Here is a 23,663-nt window from a genome sequence, read left to right as displayed (position 1 = left end):
CTCCCGCCCCAGTCTGAAAGGGGCCTTATACTCTTTCACACTGCCCAAAGCCGGTGTCTTGACAAAACTAGTTCCCCTATCGATATGGTTCCTTGCTTCACTGCGCAGGCGCAGACGAAGCCCACGGAAATCTCCAAACCTCGGGCGGCATCCAGGCTCATTCTTTAACATCCCTGTGGATTGGAGGATGTTAAAAAAAAGAGCCAGGAGGCCGAGCGAGCGCAGCGAGCCGTCCGAGCGAAGCGAGGACTTGAGGACGACTGGCCACTTACAGCAAATTCCATGTCGCCCTGGACCTCTTGCTACAGCTGCTCAGGTTCGGTGACGTCGGCTCGGATTGCGCCTGCGCAGTCAAGAGGGGAACCATATCGATAGGAGGAACCATATCGGCAGATCACCGGCACTAACAATTCTCCCTCCCCCACACAGACGGGAGAGGAGAGAGGATTTGATCTGCTCCTTTTCCTCCTGTCTCTACCTGGCGTCTGCCCACACTCCAATCCCTGGTGCTGTGGCTCAGAAAACGAAAGTGGGGGCCCCAAAATTGAAGTTCAGCAGCCTCAGCTACATCTGGATGAGAGGTGCTGACTGCGAAGGGGTGGAGTAAGCTCACCATCCATCCCTGTCTGTTGTTTTTATGACTATGTTTTTATGACTATGCTTGTTTTTTTGATACCATGTTAATAAATTGATATGTATCTTTTATCCCTACTACCCTTCGAGTTTATCCTTCTATACAGTACCGATATAGTCCTCTTGCCCCCCTCCCTCCTTGGTCTTTTGGGTCTTTGGGGCCCCTCAAGTCCTACCTCTATTCTAACTAATGTTTAGTATGATGGTACTACTATTTCTTTATTGCTTATACTAAGAGGTTCTCATTTAAATCATCCCTGTCTGTGACTGAAGTCTCCCTCCTTCTCTCTCCTGCCTCTGAGTGAGTACACTAAGGTAAATCAGGGTTCGCAGAGCACCCCTTACATCAGAGTTCCCCTTTACACCAGAGGCCACAGTGTTCCCCCCATAGATCAGGGTTCCCAGAGCATACCCTATGTTAGAGTGACGTCTCCAAAGTTCTCCCTTACATCAGAGTCTTTACAGTGTAAGGGAACTCTGATGTAAAAGAGGAACTCTGATGTAAAAGGGGAACTCTGATGTAAAAGGGGAACTCTGTGGATTAGATGTAAAAGGGGAACTCTGTGGACTCTGTTGTAATGGGGGACTATTGTGCCTAACTTAATTTGATTAGAAATGTTATTTAATTGCAAAATATATGTAGAGTTTCTATTAAAAAAAATAATAATTGCTGTGCGCCGCTAAAGTGTTCGGGTTAAACTTGAAGAAAAGGTGGCGACCCTAGTTGACACTGGAACAACAATAGAGGGGAGATCTTCCAATGGAGACACTAGTTCTGATGACACCCCGGACTTCTATCACTGTGTAGGGATTTTCTCTCACCTCCTGTTCTGGCTATAGGACAGGAAGAGAAGGGAAATCTCCCCTATAGGACACACACATGGCAAAAAACATAAGAAAAAAACACACAAAGGTTATAACCCTCCCTTATGCCGCGTACACACGACCGTTTTTCATGTCAACTAAGTTTTTCTCTACGTGATTCCTCTCGAGCCTGCCTTGCATACACACGATCGTGAAAAAAAATGGTCGAGCAAAGCGCGGTGACGTACAACACGTACAACGGCACTATAAAGGGAAAGTTCCATTCGAATTGCGCCACCCTTTGGACTGATTATTTCCCTTCTCATAACTTGCTTCTGAGCATGCGCGTTTTTCCCCCGTCGTTAAAGCCTACACATGACCGTTTTTCACAACGAGAAAAACGACGTGAAAAATGCTCTGGAGCCTACACACGATCGTTTTTAATGACCAATTTAAAAAATGGCATTTTTCTCATCATTTGTCGTGTCATCAAAAATGAAAAAAGTTGCCTTTAGCTACACTTTAAGGGTAGATTTAGATGTGCACTGATTAATGTAATAATGTCACTGGTCCCCAAAAAATTATCAAAAGTGACAGTTAGGTGTCTGATTCGTCTGCCGCAGTCCTGCTATAAGTTGCTGATAGCCACTATTACTAGTAAAAAAAAAAAGGAAAAACATCCTATAGTTTGAGATGCTATAACTTTTGCACAAACTAATCAATATACGCTTATTGGGATTTATTTTTACCAAAAACATGTAGCAGAGTACATATTGGCTGAAATTGATGAAGAAATTCGATTTTTTTTATTGGATATGTTTTATAGCAGAAAACTGTCTGTTTTACTTTTTTTGGGTACAGTGTTGCACAACCCGCGCAATTGTCAACTAAAGTAACTTTATCTGCCATGTTAAAATTGCAGCACTGTGATGTGAAGCATTGTGGCCGCAGTATTGTGTACTCAACCCCCCCCCCCCCCAAGGACAGTCTCTTCCCAAAGAAACGTGTATATTTGTTTTTTCCTGCCCATCCTCCAATGTCTGTGTGTACAGTAATGCTTAACGCGGAACTACACTGCATCTGAGCACCACAAACCAAAAATGCTATTAAATTAATTTTTGTTATTCAAATCAAACTCACCTATCAATCCATGGCTCTATGCTTTATTTTGCGGAGAAATTGCTTTGAACCCCCCCCCCCCCCCCAACTCCCTAGCTTTTCTGGCTGCGGCCATCTTGAGTGAGGGCAGATGATCCATGTAGTATTTACTTCCTGGAATCAAGCTGCCCTTAGCTCAGGCATACAGAAAAAGTATGTGCTTAGCTCAGCGAACCCCTCCTTCCCTCGTGAAGACTACTGGGATGCATGACATAATTTGGCATGGAAACTAGGAAGCAACTGAAGAAATGTAAAAAAAATAGTTTAAAGCAAGTAAATATCATATGCCGTGGAACCTTGGATTACGAGCATAATCCGTTTCAGGAGAATGCTCGCAATCCAAAGTACTCGCATATCAAAGCGAGCTTCCCCCTTGAAATCAATAGAAATTAAAATTATTTGTTCTGCATTTACTTCAATGGCATGCAATACCGCATGCGGCCAGAGGTGTGGGGCGACGGAGAGCCTCGGGAACACACGAAAAGGCCAGAGGAAAGCTCGGCAAACCTCGGAAAGGCTCGGGAACTGCGTATTTCCGAGTCTTTCCGATCATTTCCGAACTGATCGGTGCAATTTGGCTCCCGCGCCCTCACACCTCAGGCCAAACGCGGTACTGCACACCGCTTTGGCTTGAATCCTGCTTGTTTTGCGAGACAACACTCGCAAACCGAGTTAGGATTTAAAAAGGCATAAGAAGACACTTTTTTTTTAAAAGCTTCATACCACCTCCAAACACCCAGACCCTTTTTAGCTGGCAAAAAAAGCTGGCAAAAAAGTTGTCACCGGCCCGGTGTCCACACACATGTCCCAACACAGTGTAAACACACAAAGTCCCGAAAATATTGTCCCCACACAGTAAAAACACCTGTCCCCCACATATGTGACAGTAAAATCATATGTCCCAATGATCATCTGCTGCACACATATGTCCGTGATCACCTGCGCACATTTTACACTTAAAGCGGAGGTCCCGCCAATTTTTTTTTTTTATTAAAAGCCAGCAGCTACAAATACTGCAGCTGCTGACTTTCAATAAATGGACACTTACCTGTCCAGCGCGCCCGCGATGTCTCCTGGGACCAGTGTGTTTGCCAGAAGGTAGTGGGGGGGGGTGTTAATGGGGAAGTGGAGTGACTCCCGTATTATACAGGTATCTGCACCCCCTTCCCCCCTGAAAGGTGCCAAATGTGACACCGGAGGGGGGGGGGGGAGGGTTCCAAAAAGCGGAAGTTCCATTTTTGGGTGGAACTCCGCGTTAACTGGATTTTTTTTACCAAAGACATGTAGTAGAATACAGTTTGGCTTAAACTTATGACAAAATTTGATTTTATTGGATTTCTTTTAAAATAGAAAGAAGAAAATATTTGTTTTTTTTCCAAATTGCCACAATTTTTTTTTCGCTTATATCGCAAAAAAAAAAAAAAAAAAAATGGAGTCTTGAATAAATACCACCAAATGAAAGCTTGCATGTGTAGCATGACCGCACAATTGTCATTAAAAGTGCGAGAGCGCTGAAAGCTGAAAATTGGTCTAGGAAGGAAGGGGTGAAAGTGCCCAGTATTGAAGTGGTTAATTCAGGGCTCGACAAATCCCGGGCGCCAGGTCCCCATGGCGACTAGAAATGGTGTCCTGGCGACTTGGCTTGGAAGGTGAGCTGGCGCCATCTGGTGGTGAGCCGTTGGTATTACAAGTTATTACCACCAGATGTGTGAGCTGGCGCCTTCTGGTGGTGGCCGTTGGTATTACAAGTTAAGCATTACAAGTTAAACAGCAATTCTAATGTCATTTTTCACTATTTTTCACTGCCATCTTCTTCCCTCTAATTAGAACCCCCAAACATTATATATATTTTTTATCCTAACACCCTAGAGAATAAAATGGCGATCGTTGCAATACTTTCTGTCACGCCGTATTTGCGCAGCGGTCTTACAAGCACACTTTTTTGGGAAAAAATTACACTTTTTTAAATTAAAAAATAAGACAACAGTAAAGTTATCCCCATTTTTTTTAATATTATGAAAGAAAATGTTACGCCGAGTAAATTCAGACCCAACATGTCACGCTTCAAAATTGCGTCCGCTCGTGGAATGCCGATAAACTTTTACCCTTTAAAATCTTCATAGGCAACGTTTAAAAAAACCTACAGGTTGCATGTTTTGAGTTACAGAGAAGGACTAGGGCTAGAATTATTGCTCTCGCTCTACCAATCGCGGCGATACCTCACATGTGTGGTTTGAACACCGTTAACATATGCGGGCGCTGCTCGCGTATGTGTTCGCTTCTGCGCGCAAGCTCGTCGGGACGGGGTGCGTTTTCTGGCTCCTAACTTTTTTAGCTGGCTCCTAGATTCCAAGCAAATTTGTCAAACCCTGGGTTAATTATGTAACTCTAAGCCAGGAATCTAATGAATAGCTTCATGTAACAGCTCCAGTTTTTGTATCTGGTCCCCACAGTGTGATTGCGCTTGGTGGTTTCGGCTTGGAAGCAGAACTGATTGGTGATTAGGCATCTCTCGGGTTAGATACAGAGGAAGATGAAACGGCACACGCTCTCTCTTCTGGACTGACATCAGTGCGGAGAAGAGAAAGTAGGACAGACAGATCCTGGCAGTGAACTTTATAGTGCTGATCATTGCCGGAGGTAACGCACGACAGACACCGCTTTCATGGTATCACCTGCTGGGATTGTAACTTCACAACACAAAGAGACAGAACCAGGGGGTACAATGGCCCCACAACCCAACATGTCTGTGTTATCATTGTCTGTCTTTGTATGTAAAAAAATTAAAGTGCACCTGTCATTTGGCAGCTTTACTAGGACTGTAAAGAAGGAAAAAGCTGTCTTTTTTTTGCCAGCTAAAAAGGGTCTGTGTGTTTGGAGGTGGTATGAAGCTTTAAAAAAAAAAGTGTCCTCTTATGCCTTTTAAAATCCTAACTCGGTTTGCGAGTGTTGTCTCGCAAAACAAGCAGGATTCAAGCCAAAGCGGTGTGCAGTACCGCGTTTGGCCTGAGGTGGGAGGGCGCGGGAGCCAAATGGCGCCGATCAGTTCGGAAATGATCGGAAAGACTCGGAAATACGCAGTTCCCGAGCCTTTCCGAGGTTTGCCGAGGTCAGACGAGCTTTTCTCTGGCCTTTTCATGTGTTCCCGAGGCTCTCCGTCGCCCCACACCTCTGGCCGCATGCGCTATTGCATGCCATTGAAGTCAATGCGGAACAAATTATTTTAATTTCTATTGATTTCAAGGGGGAAACTCGCTTTGATATGCGAGTACTTTGGATTGCGAGCATTCTCCTGAAACAGATTATGCTCGTAATCCGAGGTTCCACTGCATATGATATTTACTTGCTTTAAACTATTTTTATCCCAGTAGTCTTCACGAGGGAAGGAGGGGTTCGCTGAGCTAAGCACACACTTTGGGGCAGATCCACATACATCTGCGCCGGGCGCAGAGTATCTAAGATACGCTACTCCGCTGTAACTTACTTTTGTTTGGTTTGAATCCTCAACGAATTTGCGCCGTAAGTTACGGCGGCGTAGTGTATCTGTTGCGGCGTAAGGGCGCGGAATTCAAATGGAAGTGATGGGGGCGTGTTTTATCCTAATACGTTGTGACCCAACGTAAACAACGTTTTTTGGAACTGCGCATGCGCCGTCCCTGGGGTATCCCAGTGCGCATGCTCGAAATTAAACCGGAACCAGCCAATGCTTACAACGGTGACATCATTCTACGCAAATTCCTATTTGCGAACGACTTACGCAAACGACGCAAAAAATTCAAAATTGTACGCAGGAAGGACGGCCATACTTAACATTGAGTATACGCCTCAGAACAGCAGCTTTAACTATATGCCGGAAAAAGCCGAACGCAAACGACTGAAAAAAATGCGCCGGGCCGACGTACGTTCGTGGATCGCCGTAAATAGCTAATTTGCATACGCGACGCGCATTTCGATGAAAACGCCACCTAGCGGCCGCCGAAAAATTGCATCTAAGATCCGAAGGCGTACGAAGACGTACGCGTGTCGGATCAAGCCGAGATGCTGTCGTATCTTGTTTTGAGGATTCAAAACAAAGATACGACGCGGGAATTTTGAAATTACGCCGGCGTATCAATAGATACGCCGGCGTAATTTCTTTGTGGATCTGCCCCTTTGTCTGTATGCCTGAGCTAAGGGCAGATTGATTCCAGGAAGTAAATACTACATGGATCATCTGCCCTTACTCAAGATGGCCGCAGCCAGAAAAGCTGGGCGGGGGGGGGGGGGGGGGTTTCCAAGCAATTTCTCCGCAAAATAAAGCATAGAGCCATGGATTGATGGGTGAGTTTGCTTTGAATAACAAAAGTTAAATTAATAGAATTTTTGGTTTGTGGTGCTCAGATGCAGTGTAGTTCCGCTTTAAGCATTACTGTACACACAGACATTGGAGGATGGGCAGGATATAAAAAACAAATATACAAATAAAAAAAGCAAATTTTCTTAGAATATATAAAAAATAAATTGGCCCGGATTCACATATATCGGCGCATATTTAGGCGGGCGTAGCGTATCGAATATACGCTACGCCGACGCAACGCACAGAGGCAAGCACTGGATTCACAAAGCACTCGCTCCCACTCGCTCCTAAAGATATGCTGGGTTTCCTCGGCGTAAGCCAGCGTAGGTGGAAGTGGGCGTGAGCCATGCTAATGAGGCGCGACCCCATGCAAATGATGGGCCGAGCGCCAGAAAGATACGAATCGCCAACTGCGCATGTGCCGTCCCGTGGTCGCATCCCAGTGCGCATGCTCAGAATCACGTCGAAACAACTGCCTAAGATACGTCGAATCACTGCCTACGACGTGAACATAACCTACGCCTAGTCATATTCACGTACAACGTAAACGACAAAAGATACGACGGCTTGTGTTCACTGGTCCATACCTTTGCATGAGTTGCGCCTCCTATATGGGGAATAACTTTACGCCGGACGTACGACTTACGCAAACCGCGTATATTATGCGCCGGGGCGCAACTACGTTTGTGAATCGGCGTATGTCCCTCATTTGCATATGTGCATAGAAAATCAATGGGAGCGGCAAATGTGCCCAGCGTAAATATGCGCCCACGATACGACGGCGTAGGCAAGTTACGTCGGTCGTAGGAAACCTATTTTTAGGCGTATCTCAGATTGTGGGCACGGCGCACAGATACGACGGCGCATAGTTACACTTACGCAGCGTATCTCGAGATACGTCAGCGTAAGTGCTTTGTGAATCCAGGCCCTTGTGTTTAAGTAAGCAGCCAGTTATAATTTAGTAGTCACTTTTTGTAGTGCACATTTCAAAATGAAAGCAATCCCCCCATTTGTTGCAATGGGTAAATGATACATTTTTATTTTCTTGCAAATTTTACACATATGTATAAATAAAGATTCCTATATATGTCAAAAGCTGAAGTTTAAGCAGAAGCTTCCCCCCCCAGACGTAATTGGTTGCTGACTGTTCAGGGCTACTGAGTGCATTACTTGACGTATTGGATGCTGTGCGCCCCCCTACGGTGCGGTGACATTAACACGTTGTGACTAAGGCAGCAACCAGCTAAAGGTCACACATATAGTTTAACCCCTTCAAGACACAATATTTCTTAACATGACTGTAGTTGAATCGCCCTCCTGCAAGGTCTATGGGAAGACAGCAAGGTAATCAGCGGGAGCAAGTATGTCAGGGTCATATGAAGAAGTCCAATTCGGTGTCATATCTGGAGGCCGATATCATTTCAATAGAACAAAAATTGTGGCTGAAAAACAAAAGATGTAAAGGATTATTTGATGACTAGATGCAGGTTCATGTACAGCAGGGGTAAGCAAACATGGAGAGGCGGAGAGAGGTGCAAGAGGAGCGGCCGCAGCTCTTTGCATTTGCCTGAGATATCAGCCACAAGAATCGGCTAATTCTGGCCACAGGAATTCACTGTTTGCCCCTAACTGCCATGTGAATGTAGACTTTAGGGTTACTAAACCCTTGTGTTTAAAAAGAAAAGAAAAACAAACTTGTCATACTTACCTCCACTGTGCAGTTAGTTTTGCACAGAGTGGCCCTGATCCTCCTCTTCTGGGGTCCCTCAGCGGCGCTAGCAGCTCCTCCCCGCATTGAGGGCCCCGTCAGAGAAGTGATCTCCTTCAAGACACCCGTGTCAGTGCGTTCCCGAGTCCAGCTTCTGCGTCTATTGACACAGAAAGCAGGACTCAGCCCCACCCCCAGCGCCCGCGTCATTGGATTTGATTGACAGCAGCGGGAGCCAATGGCTGCGCTGCTATCAATCTATCCAATCAGGACCCAAGACACCAGCTAGAGCTGGTGTGCTCATCCCCGGGGAGAAGAAAACTGGGTTCATGTAAGTAAAACTGGGGCATGGAATTTTGTGTGACCGTGTGTATGCAACACAAGTTTAAGCCAAGATTCTGTCAGAAAAAAATCCACGGTTTTCTTGTCGGAATTTCCGATCCGTGTGTACGCGGCATAAGACCAAGAACGGAACAATCAAACACTGCTGATTGCTCAGATCTCAGTCTGAAGAGACCTGGTGACTGTCAGTCTCCCTGGGCTGTGGAGGGGGCAGTGCACCTGAGGATCAGTTTGAAAGCAGCCAAGGAACTATTGCAGAACAGATATGCCCATATATACACTGTGATTTTAGTAATAAACTGACCATTAATAACAGTCTTACAATAACTGTCTGTTGCTGTCCCAGGCGGAGTGCATTTGGTATCACTCCGCCTGTGAAAGGAGTCGGCACTATACAGGAAGCATTGGCTTATGTGGCACTGCTTCACAGCTACTTGCTTCCTCTACCGCCGGCTCCATTAACAACACTGATGCTCTGGGATGGTGGGTCGGCATCCTAAGATCTGGGCTTTCCAAACCACCATCCCAGAGCAGGAGGCCGCGGGCCACATCAGAGGGCTCCATGGGACACCGGTTGGGCACCCCTGCTTTATAAGCATTACAGCAGCTTTTTCATTGTGGTGCCATTTGAAAGGAACTTCCTCTTTATAGTCCCGTCGTACGTGTTGTACATCACCGCGCTTTGGTGAGACGTTTTTGTTTGCATGAACGTGTGTATTCAAGTCAGGCTGGAGAGGAATCACGTCGGGAAAAAAGGCGTTTTTTTCCTGCCGAGAAAAATGGTCGTGTGTACGAGGCATAAGGATAAGGACACTTATTTTCCAAAAAGTGACAGCTATTTTCAACTGAATCCAATGAGGTTTGAAAATAACAGTCACATGGTGAAAATAAAGATTCTTCTCCTTGTACTAAAGCTTTGTGAATTGAGTCTATTGTCCACACATTCCAATCCAGCAGCAGCACATGGAGCGACGGTATTGTACACAGCCCCTCCTTCCAGCCCTGACAGCTCTTCTCCTCCCCTGAAATCTAGGCTGCAATGAGTCACTTAGTCCTTTCCTTCCAGGATTCCGGCACTCCAGAAGTGTCCTGCCAGTGGCGGGGAGATGCAGGGCATAGCCAGGAACCTGCCACTGCTCTTTTACAAACTTAGGGGCACTTTGCAAAGCTGAAGGACATCCATATGAAGAGTCCCCCCATAGGACCAGGCTGGGGGTGGCTCCGCGCTTCAAGCAGGGGACACCGCTGGGGGTCTTCTGTCCTTTGATTGTTAAAGCTGGGGTCACGCTTGGATTTTCTGCTCTTTTTGGGGGCACAATGGCATTTACTTTCGCTGCCTTCTGCTACATGCTATCTCTGGTGCTCTGCGCTGCTCTCATCTTCTTTGCAATCTGGCATGTGAGTAATAGGGAATGGGGATGCTTGTTTGGGTGAGTGACAACCTGGGCTCCTCTGGCTACTGAGGAACTACAAGGCAGAGAAGGCCTCTGAGTCTTGTTGTTCCTTAGCAGCTGGAAGAGAAAAGTCTTTATATATGTTCTTGGCATTATAGAGAGGATTAAGCTATGCAGAAATGGATTGTATGCTGGAAATGCTGGAGGGGGGTTTTGGCACCTTTTATGTTTCTAGCTGTTTTATATGTATTATATATACCTTGCTTTGCCTTTATCTAATATTCCTTTGTTATAAGAAAATCACAGAAGGAACCGCTGCTGATCGGCTTCTAAAATACTAATTGCTTGGCTGTTATGCTGGCCCATTGTCTTTGGTACTTTGTAGGTCACTGACCTGGCACAGGTATGCAGATTCTTCGCTAGATTCACGTAGAGATACAACGGCGTATCAGTAGATACGCCGTCGTAACTCCGAATCTGCACCGTCGTATATTTAAGTGTATTCTCAAATTGAGATACGCTTAAATGTAGCTAAGATACGACCGCCGGCGCCGGCGTATCTTAGCTGTCTGTTTACGCAGGCCACTAGGGGCGTGTACACTTATTTACGCCTAGAATGTGTAAATCAGCGAGATACGCCTATTCACGAACGTACGCTTGCCCATCGCAGTAAAGATACGCCGTTTACGTAAGGCGTTTTCAGGCGTAAAGATAAACCACCAAAAAGATGGCACAGCCAATGTTAAGTATGGACGTCGGAACCGTGTCGAATTTTAACATTTTTACGTCGTTTGCGTAAGTCGTCCGTGAATGGGGCTGGCCGTAATTTACGTACACGTCGAAAGCAATGAGCCTTTGCGGCGTAATGTGGAGCATGCGCACTGGGTTACGTCCACGGACGGCGCATGCGCCGTTCGTTAAAAACGTCATTTACGTGGGGTCATGCTTTATTTACATAAAACACGCCCACCTCTTCACAATTTGAATTAGGCACGCTTCCGCTGGCACATTTACGCTACGCCGAATATAGCACTTGCCTCTCTAACTTACGGCGGCGTAGCGTATATGAGATGCGCTACACCCGCCTAAAGTTAGGCACATATACGTGAATCCATCTGACTACACTTACTAGTTCTGGGTCAACCAAGCAACTAGGTCACAAATGACAGTCTTTATATTTTTTTTTTTTGTCTGACAGCTACAGAAAGCAGCTTGTTGCTGCTGGAGCTGTAAGTCATGCTGGGAGTTGTAGTTCCTCACACGTCAGAGCAATGTTAAATGTAGATCTGAGATATAACTGATGACTCGACTCATGAAAGACCACTTGCAATTGACTTGACTTGGATAAGAGAGGTCAGTGCAAAATCGAAAGGAGACGTGCGGTAGGCAGAATCTTCCAACGCTCTTCAATGGAGCACGTGTGTCAATGTGAGCATTCAGATATTGATCGCTTTTGACAGACAAAGTTGGAAAATGCAGCACATATTCACAAAAAAAAATACCCCCAGTGTGAACAAGAGCCGGGCGCTAATGGTTGCTAATCCTTGGAGTGCAGCAAGTCATTTTTAATGAGACACCATAGATAGACTATACTTTGTAACAACTGCTACATCCCAGCATGTAAAAGCAGTTATTATAGTCCATCCAGTTCAACCATAAAAAAAATAATAATAATAATAATATCATACAATCCCATATACCCAATTCTATACCCACAGTTGATCCAGAGGAAGGAGAAAAAACCCCAGCAGTGCATGATCCAATTTTCTACAGCAGGGGAAAAAATTCCTTCCTGATTCCCCGAGAGGCAATCAGATTTTTCTTGGATCAACTTTACCTATAAATGTCAGTACTCAGTTATATTATGTACATTTAGGAAAGAATTCAGACCTTTCGTAAAGCAATATACTGAGCTGTCCAGAACCACCTATGGAGGGAGTCTATTCCACATTTTCACAGCTCTTACTGTGAAGAAACCTTTCAATAATTATTTGTTATTTAAAACACTCTCACCTAGATTTTTCAAAGAATAAAAAATATAATTTTATTACACGTTGTAAAAGTAATTAAAACATACCCACATATCCCCAAATCTATACAGACCTTTCCCCATTTCTTCATATTTATGAATGCACTTGTAACGCCCCCTTACTTTCAGTATGGGCACTACACTAAAGTTAGTGGGGAATGGGAGAGTTATTTTGCTCCCATTCAAAATTTGCTAAAATTGGGACTTCTGTCACTCCAGAAACGTCCACTGGGTCAGTCTGTGCTCCAGGGATGCAATACCATCCCTGGCCAGCAGTTCAGAGGGGTTCTGGCAGAGCAACTTTCCCCAGCAGCCAATCAGAGAAGTTTCTCCCTCGCAAGGCATGCTGGGGAGGGGTATATCTGTGACAGGCGTCATGTGCTAAGCAAGTTTCATGGGGTCCCGGTTCCAGGTGCGGAATCCACCTCCAGGGTGCGCGCATCCATGGACCCCGCCAGTGAGGCCCACCAGGCCGAAATTGCAGTCTGCATAAACCCTCATCCGGAGGTAAAAGGGGACTCCAGTGACTTACTGGGTCCCCAGTTCTATTGAGAGGATCCCAGGCTGGGCGCCGTTCGATTGGGGGGTCGGCTTGAGGAGAACCCGGAGGCAGGTTGTCCAATAGGGCTTGAACGAACCAATCGGGGATCTGGTGACCGGAATGCTGACAGGTACATTTTGCTGTCATCTGGTGACCTATGCTAAAACCTACTGGGAGGATTCGCTCCATTTATCCATCTAGCTCACCTAAAGTGATTGGCCTGTGGCAGAGGCCCTAGATCCAGGTCTGTGGGAGAGATCTGTTCCTCCCAGAAAATCCTAAGTGACACTTCGGCTGCCAGGCTTGTGAGAGGGGTCTGTCCGGGGGCACTTTACCCACTCCGACTGGAGTGGCGACGAATAACAGTTTGGTAGTCTATTGAGCAAGTACTGCTCAATTAATATCCGGGCCTGATACTGCAAGGTTCTTCTTTCTTCTTCATCAACCTGCTCTTCCCACTTAAAGCGGGGGTTCACCCTATAAACGCAAAAAAAAAAATTTTTTTTTCTTATACCATAAAATCAGGCATTGTAGCGCGAGCTACAGTATGCCTGTCCCGATTTTTTTTTTTCCCCGTACTCACCGTTTACTCGTACATCGAAGATACCGACTCCCCTCGGGGAATGGGCGTGCCTATGGAGACGGAGGATGATTGACGGCCGGCTCTGGCGCGTCACGCTTCTCCGGAAATAGCCGAAATAGGCTTGGCTCTTCACGGCGCCTGCGCATAGCCTGTGCGCAGGCGCCGTGAAGAGCCGAGACCTACTCCGGCTGTCTTCGGGGAGAGTGACGTGCCAGGGCCGGCCGTCAATCATCCTCCCTCTCCATAGGCACGCCCATTCCCCGCGGGAGTCGAAATCTTTAATGTACGAGTACACAGTGAGTACGGGGGTAAAAAAATCGGGACAGGCATACTGTAGCTCGCGCTACAATGCCTGTCTCGATGGAAAAATGATGTAAGTGAGGGTGAACTACCGCTTTAATGTTGATGTTGGCCGTGTTTGGCCTGGAATAAAGCATTGGAAAACTCTTTATTCACTGTCTGAACCTTCGCTCACTGCGTTGTTCTCCAACTGCACCCATACGCCACATTAAGGTAACTCAATATGCCGATCCCAATAACAAATCAGCGGCTCCTTCGGGGGTAGCGCTACACACTATTCAATTATATTGGACCCTTCATATAGTGTGAATAGGTCCCTTAGGAATATGGGCCCATATTCTCTCTAAAAATCCGCGGGCTGCGCTTAAGGCACTTACACTCCGCTGTCCCAACTTACAGGAGCAAGTGTTGTATTCCCCAAACACTTGCTCTGTAAGTTGGGACGGCGGAGTGTAAATGCCCCGGCGTACCCTGGCGGATCTCCAAATTAAGCGCGCCCCCGATTCTAATGAACTGCGCATGCGCCGGGCTTCAAAAAGCCCAGTGCGCATGCTCCAGTTCTCGGCGGAAAACGTCAATGACGCCGACGTGTGCGTCATTGACGTAAAGTCGTATTCAAGAACGACTTACGGAAACGACGTACCCGACGAAAAAACACGACGCGGAACCGACGCCATCCGTAACATGGCCTACGTGGGACTTGCGGAAACTTACTCCTCATATAGCAGGAGTAAGTTTCCGCTTACGCAAACGACGTTAGCGACGGTTACGCGACGCAAACTCGTTCGGGAATCGGCGTAGAAGGATCATTTGCATACGCAAATGAGTCCTTCACGTAAATGCCATCTAGCGGCGGCCGGCGTCATTACATTAAAGATCCGCCAGTGTAAGTGACTTACAGATGGCAGATCTTAAAGCGGGGGTTCACCCTATAAACCCCCAAAAAAAAATTGTTTTCTTCTACCATAAAATCAGGCATTGTAGCGCGAGCTACAGTATGCCTGTCCCGATTTTTTTATCCCCGTACTCACCGTGTACTCGTACATCGAAGATACCGACTCCCCTCGGGGAATGGGCGTGCCTATGGAGACGGAGGATGATTGACGGCCGGCTCTGGCGCGTCACGCTTCTCCGGAAATAGCCGAAATAGGCTTGGCTCTTCACGGCGCCTGCGCATAGCCTGTGCGCAGGCGCCGTGAAGAGCCGAGACCTACTCCGGCTGTCTTCGGGGAGAGTGACGTGCCAGAGCCGGAAGTCAATCATCCTCCCTCTCCATAGGCACGCCCATTCCCCGCGGGAGCCGAAATCTATAATGTACGAGTACACAGTGAGTACGGGGGTAAAAAAATCGGGACAGGCATACTGTAGCTCGCGCTACAATGCCTGTCTCGATGGTAAAATCGTGTCACTGAGGGTGAACCACCGCTTTAAGTGTATCTATGCGAAAATGATTCTAAGAATCAGTCGCATAGATACACGGGCCAAAAAGGGGAGTTACGATGGAGTATCCTGAGATACTCCATCGTAACTTCTATGAGAATATGGCCCATTGACTCGGTTCAGAGATGTTGATGTATCATTCCTCTGTAACTCACAGCTTTGTCCTAAAGCATCTAGTTCTATGTGAGGCTGAAGTGTTCACAAAGCTTCTTCATGAGCCCCTGTTGGGGCAGAACCCACTCATCAGCCTGGGGGGATCCACTACTGAGTCTCGTCAGTTCCACCGCCTCCAAATAATGTCCTCCTTCTGTGAAGGTTCTCAATAATCCATGTCATGATGTAGCTAGCAGTAGTTAATCACTTTCAACTAAACTTGTTCTGCAACTGGACTGAAATTTGTCAAGGCAGATGTTGATTGCCCAAGAACTTGTGGGAGGGTGATTGTTTGGGAAACCATCCTGTTCTACATGCACAACCCATGCTGATTGGATTAAGGTGACTGAGGGACCCATATATAGGTATACAGTAAATGCTGCAGTAGGTTCTTGACACTTGTGACATTGCTGCCCTCTCCTGAAAATGTTAGTTGCCTGGCTGCCATTCTGAACCATGAGCTTAAGGTAGAACGTAATTTTTTTCTTCAAAAATTGTGAACAACAGGCTTATATTGCAGAAGAAACATACTCTAAGTTGAAGTCTTTGTAGACGAAACATGTTGGAATTGGTGAGTCCTTTCCATGCCATTGCACCTTTTTTGATTTTTTTATGCTTTGGTGATCACAGAGGAAATTTTTTACTTGATGCAATACATCTTGGAATCTATGTAAAACCTTTCATTTTTAATAAACCCGTAACCATACGTTTTTTCACCATGTGGAGGCTTTTTGTTGTCTTTTATGGATGCTGTTAACCATAAACCTACCAAACGGTTTTGTGTTGGAAGGAGGTTCTTACCATCTTGGACTTTACCATCCTGATCCATATTCCCACATGCTGGGTTGAGGTTATCTGAAGTGGCTCATCCGAGGAGGAGGAACTGCACCACTAGCTATTCAGAGCTTTGATAATCACATGCCTGATTGATGCTACCTTCTGGTAAGCGTATTTAATCGTCTCCCCTGGGTGGTGGATGCACACACGGCGTGGCGGTGACTCCTTTAGTCCTACACTCCTGGATTTCTCCCATCATCACATATGAATGGATTAACTGTTTAATCACCAAGGGGACTGTACAACTAATGTTGATTCACCATTTGCACAGTGCACGTTATTTAGAGATACTATCAATTAAATTATGGTGTTATGCCTCGTACACACGACCGTGTTTCCCAGCGGTAAAAAGTCCGCCGAGAAACCCGAGGGGAAAACCGAGAACCTTTTTTCCCTTACACACGACCGGGTTTCCTGACAGGAAAACTGCCATGAGAGCTTTGGTCGGGAAACCCGGCCGTGTGTACGCTCCATCGCAGTGTTTCCCATAGGAAAACTAATGGAAATCCCAGTGGGAAAAAAGAGAGCTGGTTCTCTTTTTTTTCCGGCAGTCTTCCCATCGGGAAAACTGCGATGGAGCATACAGCCAAAAGCTCTCATGGCAGTTTTCCCGACGGGAAAAGCGGTAGTGTGTACGAGGCTTTCGAATTTTTGTATATGCTAATCACAATTTATTTTGTATACCACAGTATGTTGATATTTAATCACTTAAGGACCGCCTAACGCCGATATACGTCGGCAGAATGGCACAGCTGGGCACAATCACGTACCTGTACGTGATTGTATAATGCCCAGCTGTGGGTCGCGGGCCCGCGACCCGGTCTGAAACTCCGTGACCGCGGGACTCGCGGACCCGATCGCCACTGGAGTCCTGCAATCGGTCCCCGGAGCGGAAGAACGGAGCTTTAAACACAGCTTCCCCGTTCTTTACTGTGGCACCGTCATCGATCGTGTGTTCCCTTATATAGGGAATCACAATCGATGACATCACACCTACAGCCACACCCCCCTACAGTTAGAAACACAGATGAGGTCACACTTAACCCCTTCAGCGCCCCCTTGTGGTTAACTCCCAAACTGCAATTGTCATTTTCACAGTAAACAATGCATTTTTAATGCATTTTTTGCTGTGAAAATGACAATGGTCCCAAAAATGTGTCAAAATGGTCCGATTTGTCCGCCATAATGTCAGTCACCAAAAAAAATTGCTGATCCCCGCCATTAGTAGTAAAAACATTTTTTTTTTATAAAAATGCAATAAAACTATGCCCTATTTTGTAAACGCTATAAATTTTGCGCAAACCAATCGATAAACGCTTTTTGCGATTTTTTTTTAACAAAAATAGGTAGAAGAATACGTATCGGCCTAAACTGAGGAAAAAAATTGTTTTTTGGGGATATTTATTATGGCAACAAGTAAAAAATATTGCATTTTTTTCAAAATTGACGCTCTATTTTTGTTTATAGCGCAAAAAATAAAAACCGCAGAGGTGATCAAATACCACCAAAAGAAATCTCTATTTGTGGGAAAAAAAGGACGCCAATTTTGTTTGAGAGCCATGTCACACAACCGCGCAATTGTCAGTTAAAGCTGCATTTTGGTCCGGGTCTTAAGTGGTTAAATACTCAACATTTGATTTCTAGCACTGTACTGTTTTCAATCTAACTGATCACATGTACGGAAGCATAACTGAAGACCAAACCAGTGTTAAGATGGCAGCTTACTTGGCTGTAAAGAATAGGAGGGTTTATTTTTGCTTTAACAACAGCCTGGCATTCTAGTTTAATCCCTGTAACTGTAATTTTAAAATGTCATTTTTTTTTGTTGCTTTGTCAATTGAGTCTAATGAACTGAAGCCAGAGACAGCAAGGAAACTAGCATTCTCAAAAGGTAGTAAGCCACTGCAGCCACCAAGACCACAGATTTCTTTTAAGGCTCGGTTCACACATATGTGATGCGAGAACCCGTGCAATTCCAGTATGGGTTCCTGCATTGCATGTCACCCACCGGCGGTTCACACTGCCCTATGCAAAACAAATGCGGGTGTCAATAGAAAGTAAATGACAAATAGTGCAGGAATTGCGATCCCATTCCAATGCGAACCAAAAAAAGGGCCCTGCACCATTTTGGTGCGAATGAGATGCAAATTCAGGCATACAATATTTGTGGCTGAATTCGGATCGCACAGACACCGCATGTGAACTGCACGGCATTGCGGTACGAAACACATGCAAGGTCCAACATCGCATATGTGTGAACCGAGCCTAAAAGCCTTTGACAAAGATGTATTCCTTGGTTTCAGGAAACTGATAACACATGCAATGAACTGAGACCGTTGTTAATGATATACAGTGTATTCTTTAAAGCGGACCTCTCCCTTTATCATTAAAAGAACATCCTTGCATTTAAAGTGGATGTAAACCTACTCTCATCATTTCTAAATGACTTCCATAGTGCTGATCTATAAGGATATACAAGCCTCCTGCATGTATCCTTACCTGTCAAAAATCTCTCCTTTAGCTGTTTGGAGCCCTGCAATACTCCAGATTCTGTGGGCAGGTCTGTTGTCCGTGACTCAGTGGGTGGAGTCGTGATGTCAGTAGACTCTCCGCCCACCTCTACACTCCTTTTGGCCAGGCATTTATATTTCTTACACTGAACTTCTGCTGGTCTTGTGGATTATGACACATGATCACTTACATCCAGTCAAAACCCAGGAAAGTCACCACATAACTTCAGCATGCCCAATCATGCTGAGGTGTAGAGCAGCCAATCCTGGGAGAACAGGAGAAGAAAAGAGGGGGGGTGTGAAGTACACAGAATGCCTCTCTCACTCTTGTGCATGAGATATGTAAATCATCTCTGTGTGTCCATTTTTATCTTACTGAAGAAAGATAAGAGGATTGCTCAGAGCTGGAAAAACTCTTTGTGGCAATACTGGGCACAGATGACATGACATCCTCTGCTGTAACAGATATGAGTCTTAATTAAAAACATTTTTTGGAGGGTTTGTTCAGACTGAGATGATGCCATTAGTCTACTGCAGGCAGGAGGAGGCATTCCCTCGGTCAGCTGTCCCTCAGTGATCAGAGTCATCAGACTATAACATTGTAACTTTGTAGCAAGTCACAAGGCGAGAGATTGTAGCAGAGGGTGGTCTGTGTCAGACAGTTGTGAACATAGCTAGGAACTGCACAGACACCAGGATTTACATGATTCTGTCATCTCTAAATTGGAATCTCAGTCCAAAATCTACATGCCTACCCTGGATGATGCCTGAACAAAGATGGCTTTGTCCTTCTAGAGAGAGAAACAGTTGAAGGCATTGGGGTAGATTCAGTAAAGAATTACGCCGGCATATCCATAGATACGCCGCATCATTTCAAAGCTGCGCCGGCGTATCTACTTTCTGTATTCAGAAAGCTAGATACGCCGACATTAGCCTAAGATACGACTGGCATAAGTCTCTTACGCCGTCGTATCTTAGGGTGCATTCTTACGCTGGCCGATGGGGGCACTTCCGTTGTTGTCGGTGTAGAATATGCTAATTACCTAGATACGCCGATTCACAAACGTACGTACGCCCGGGGCGAAATTTATTTACGTCGTTTACGTTAGGTTTTTTCGGCGTAAAGTTGTTCCTGCTATTAGGAGGCGCAGCCAATGTTAAGTATGGACGTCGTTCCCGCTTCGAAATTTGAATTTTTTACGTTGTTTGCGTAAGTCGTTCGCGAATAGGGCTGGACGTAATTTACGTTCACGTCTAAACCAATACATCGTTGCGGCGTACTCGGGAGCAATGCACACTGGGATATGTACCCGGACAGCGCATGAGCCGTCTGTACAAAACGTCAATCACGTCAGGTCATCATATATTTACATAAAACACGCCCCCCCTTCCACATTTGAATTTTGCGCGCTTACGCCGGCCCCATTTACGCTACGCCGCCGCAATTTGCGGAGCAAGTGCTTTGTGAATACTGCACTTGCTCCTGTAAGTTGCGTCGGCGTAGAGTAAATACAATTCGCTGCGCCGCCGTAACTATGCGCGCCCCTACCTGAATCTAGCCCCCTGTCAGGGGTATTACTGGGATCTCTGTGAAGGGTAATAAATACCTGGAGTTGTCACAAATATATGTTACTTAGCATAGAAAAATGTTTAAGATGCTTTAGGAAATACAAAAAGAAATAGAAAAACAGATGTGTGTATGTATATATATATATATATATATATATATATATATATATATAAAGTATATAAATAAACACAAGCGCAATCTGATATTTCCATTGACTTCCCACGTCTGTTATGCATTTTTATTTCTGTTCACAATTTTTCTGAGACAACAGCATACATTCATCTCCTCTGAGCAGAAGCTGATTTGTCTCTATATAGATCTCCCTATGAATCTCTCCGCTGTAACACAAGCACAGGGGAAGGCAGCAGCCTTTGGATCAGATTGCTCGCTATGATGCCGCTGTGATAACAGAATGGCAATCCGCTTAGGAAGTTATGCTGGGCTGAAATCCTCTTCATTGGCAAACACAACACACCCTGCCATTTATATTTTGGGTAAATCACAGCTTGCACAAATTCTCGTGTGATCTCAAACCAAATTGGGCAGGATTTTTTTATTTTTATAAAAATAATAGGGTCTGATGCGACAATCTATACAGTATATACACATCACCACCTGTTCTTATTTCCAACAGACTACTAGTTCCAGCATGCCCTGCCATGTAAAAAATAGCACAATCCAAATATTTTTTACAATATGGGTATGGTGGGTATAATCGCCGTCATTGTACGTCGGCCGCTTTAAGAAGCTATAGGAGGCATGACGCCGGAGCCGTGGCCACCCGCGGTCACTTCTCGGAGAGCCAGAATGGGGATCTGTCAATGTAAACAGACAGATCCCGGTTCTGACAGGGGAGTAGAGAGAGATCTGCTGTTTCTGGTGATCAGGAACAGCGACCTCTCTCCTCTTCCAGTCGGTACACACCCCCCATGGTTAGAAACACCTCCCTAGGAAACAGTTAACCCCTTGATCGCCCCCTAGTGTTAACCCCTTGCCTGTCGTTGACATTTATACAGTAATCGGTGGCTATTTTTTAGCTCTGATCGCTGTATAAATGTCACTGGTCCCAAAAAAGTGTCCTGCAAAAAATCGCAGATCGCTGCTATTGAAAAGTAAAACTAGTAAAAAAATATATAAATAATACAAAATGCCATACATCTATCCCCTATTTTGTAGACGCTATGGGCCAGATTCACAGAGAAAGTACGCGACGTATCTACTGATACACCGGCGTACTTTCAAATTTGCCGCGTCATATCTTTAGTTTGAATCCTCAAACCAAGATACGACGGCTTCTGGCTTCGATCCGACAGGTGTACGGCTTTGTACGCCTTCGGATCGTAGGTGCAATACTTCGGCACCCGCTGGGTGGAGTTTGCGTTGTTTTCCGCGTCGGGTATGCTAATTAGCTTTTTCCGTCGATCCACGAAGGTACGCGCGGCCGTCACATTCTCTTACGTCGTCGCTAGTCGGCTTTTCCCGGCATATAGTTAAAGCTGCTATTTTGTGGCGTATAGATAGACTTGCCATGTTAAAGTACGGCCGTCGTTCCCGCGTCGAATTTAAAAATTTTTTTTTGGCGTAAGTCGTCCGTGAATAGGAAAGGACGTAACTCACGTCTAAGTTCAAGAAATGACGTCGGTGCGACGTCATTTCGCGCAAAGCACGGCGGGAAATTTCGAAACGGAGCATGCGCAGTTCAGTTCAATTGGCGCGGGGACGCACTTCATTTAAATGAATCACGCCCCCTACCCGCCGATTTGAATTACGCACCAAGAGATACACTACGCCGCCGTAACTTACGGCACAAAATCTTCCTGGATTCGACTTAGAGCCAGGTAAGATACGGCGGCGTAGCGTATCTCTGATACGCTGCGCCTGGGCATTTCTATATGAATCTGGCCCTATAACTTTTGCACAAACCAATCAATATACACTTATTGCGATTTTTTTCTTTTACCAAAAATATGTAGAAGATTATATTAGCCTAAACTGATGAAAAAAAAAATGTTTTAAACATTTTTTGGGATATTTATTATATCAAAAAGTAAAAAATATTGTTTTTCCCCCCAAAATTGTCGCTCTTTTTTTTGTTTATAGCGCAAAAAATAAAAACCGCAGGGTGATCAAATACCACCAAAAGAAAGCTTTATTTGTGGGGAAAAAGGGACATAAATTTTGTTTGGGTACAGCATTGCATGATCACGCAGTTTATATTTACTTAAATAATTGCATTTCCATGTTCTGTGTACTGTGGGAGACCAGATATAGTGAATTCAGGGTCCTGGTTTAGTAACACTTTAATTTTCTGACTTAAGTTCCTCTTTAAGATGTATAAATAGCCAAAACGTTTTTCTCTTTAGATTTATATAGAATATCGAAACATTAAAACTAGGGATGGGCCAAACACCCCCCCCCCCCCCGGGTTCGGTTCGCACCACCAGAACACCGTTAAAGTTTATGGGACACGAACATGAAAAATCAAAAGTGCTAATTTTAAAGGTTAATATACAAGTTATTGTCATAAAAAGTGTTTGGGGACCTGGGTCCTGCCCCAGGGGACATGTATCAATGCAAAAAAAAGTTTTAAAAACTGCATTTTTTTTGGGAGTAGTGATTTTAATAATGCTTAAAGTCAAAAAATAAAAGTGAAATATTCCTGTGTCTATAGTATGCCTGTAAAGTAGCACATGTTTCCCGTGTTTAGAATTGTCCCTGCACAAAATTTAATTTCTAATGGAAAAAAAGTCATTTAAAACTACTCGTGGCTATTTATTAATTGTTGGATCCCGGTGATCTGACGATATGGTTCAGTCTATCGATATGGTTCCTGTCTTGACTGCGCAGGTGCAATCCTTGCCGACGTAAATCACCGAACCTCTCATGACATGACGCCGGTTTGTTTACAAGTCATTACAAGTCATTTGACGGAGAGATCACGTGGTAAACGGCCGCTATCAGTGGAAATTTACCGTGATCCGTGATGCGCCGGGTCCTCTGGGGGGGACTCGTGGGAGCACAATTCTGGGAGAACATTATATAACGTCCTCCCAGAGTTAAGGATCCACCCTGTCGTTTTTATTTTGCGGCGTGCGGTGGTTAAGTGGTTAATAGCAAAAAATAAATAAAAATTCCAGCGCTGTAACGCTACGAACGATACGGCCTCCTACGAGTCTCCCGGACGAATGATGCGCTACCCGTCTGACATTTCTTATATAACCGAGGGCGGTGCCATCTGTGACATGCCCTCTGACCTTTGACCTCTGGGGGAGGTCCCTATTTCAATATCTGAGTCCTAGCCTTATTCTTCAAGAGGAAACCCTAA

The 23,663-nt window shown here is 45.3% G+C and overlaps 1 protein-coding gene across 1 annotated transcript in view; it reads left to right on the top strand.

Annotated features, from left to right (window-relative positions):
• Nucleotides 1-9,937: 9,937 nt before the first annotated feature.
• The window catches only part of CNIH3 (cornichon family AMPA receptor auxiliary protein 3), a 206,115-nt gene continuing 192,389 nt past the window's right edge, over nt 9,938-23,663 (top strand). The window contains exon 1 of the mRNA XM_040351380.1: nt 9,938-10,379. Coding sequence (XP_040207314.1) covers nt 10,299-10,379 — 81 coding nt within the window. The 5' untranslated portion in view covers nt 9,938-10,298. The remainder of the gene's footprint in view (nt 10,380-23,663) is intronic.

This window comes from Rana temporaria, chromosome 4 (assembly GCF_905171775.1).
Source record: "Rana temporaria chromosome 4, aRanTem1.1, whole genome shotgun sequence".
Lineage (NCBI taxonomy): Eukaryota > Metazoa > Chordata > Amphibia > Anura > Ranidae > Rana > Rana temporaria.
Note: the sequence above shows the minus strand (reverse complement) of the source record. Positions and strands in the feature narration are given on the sequence as shown.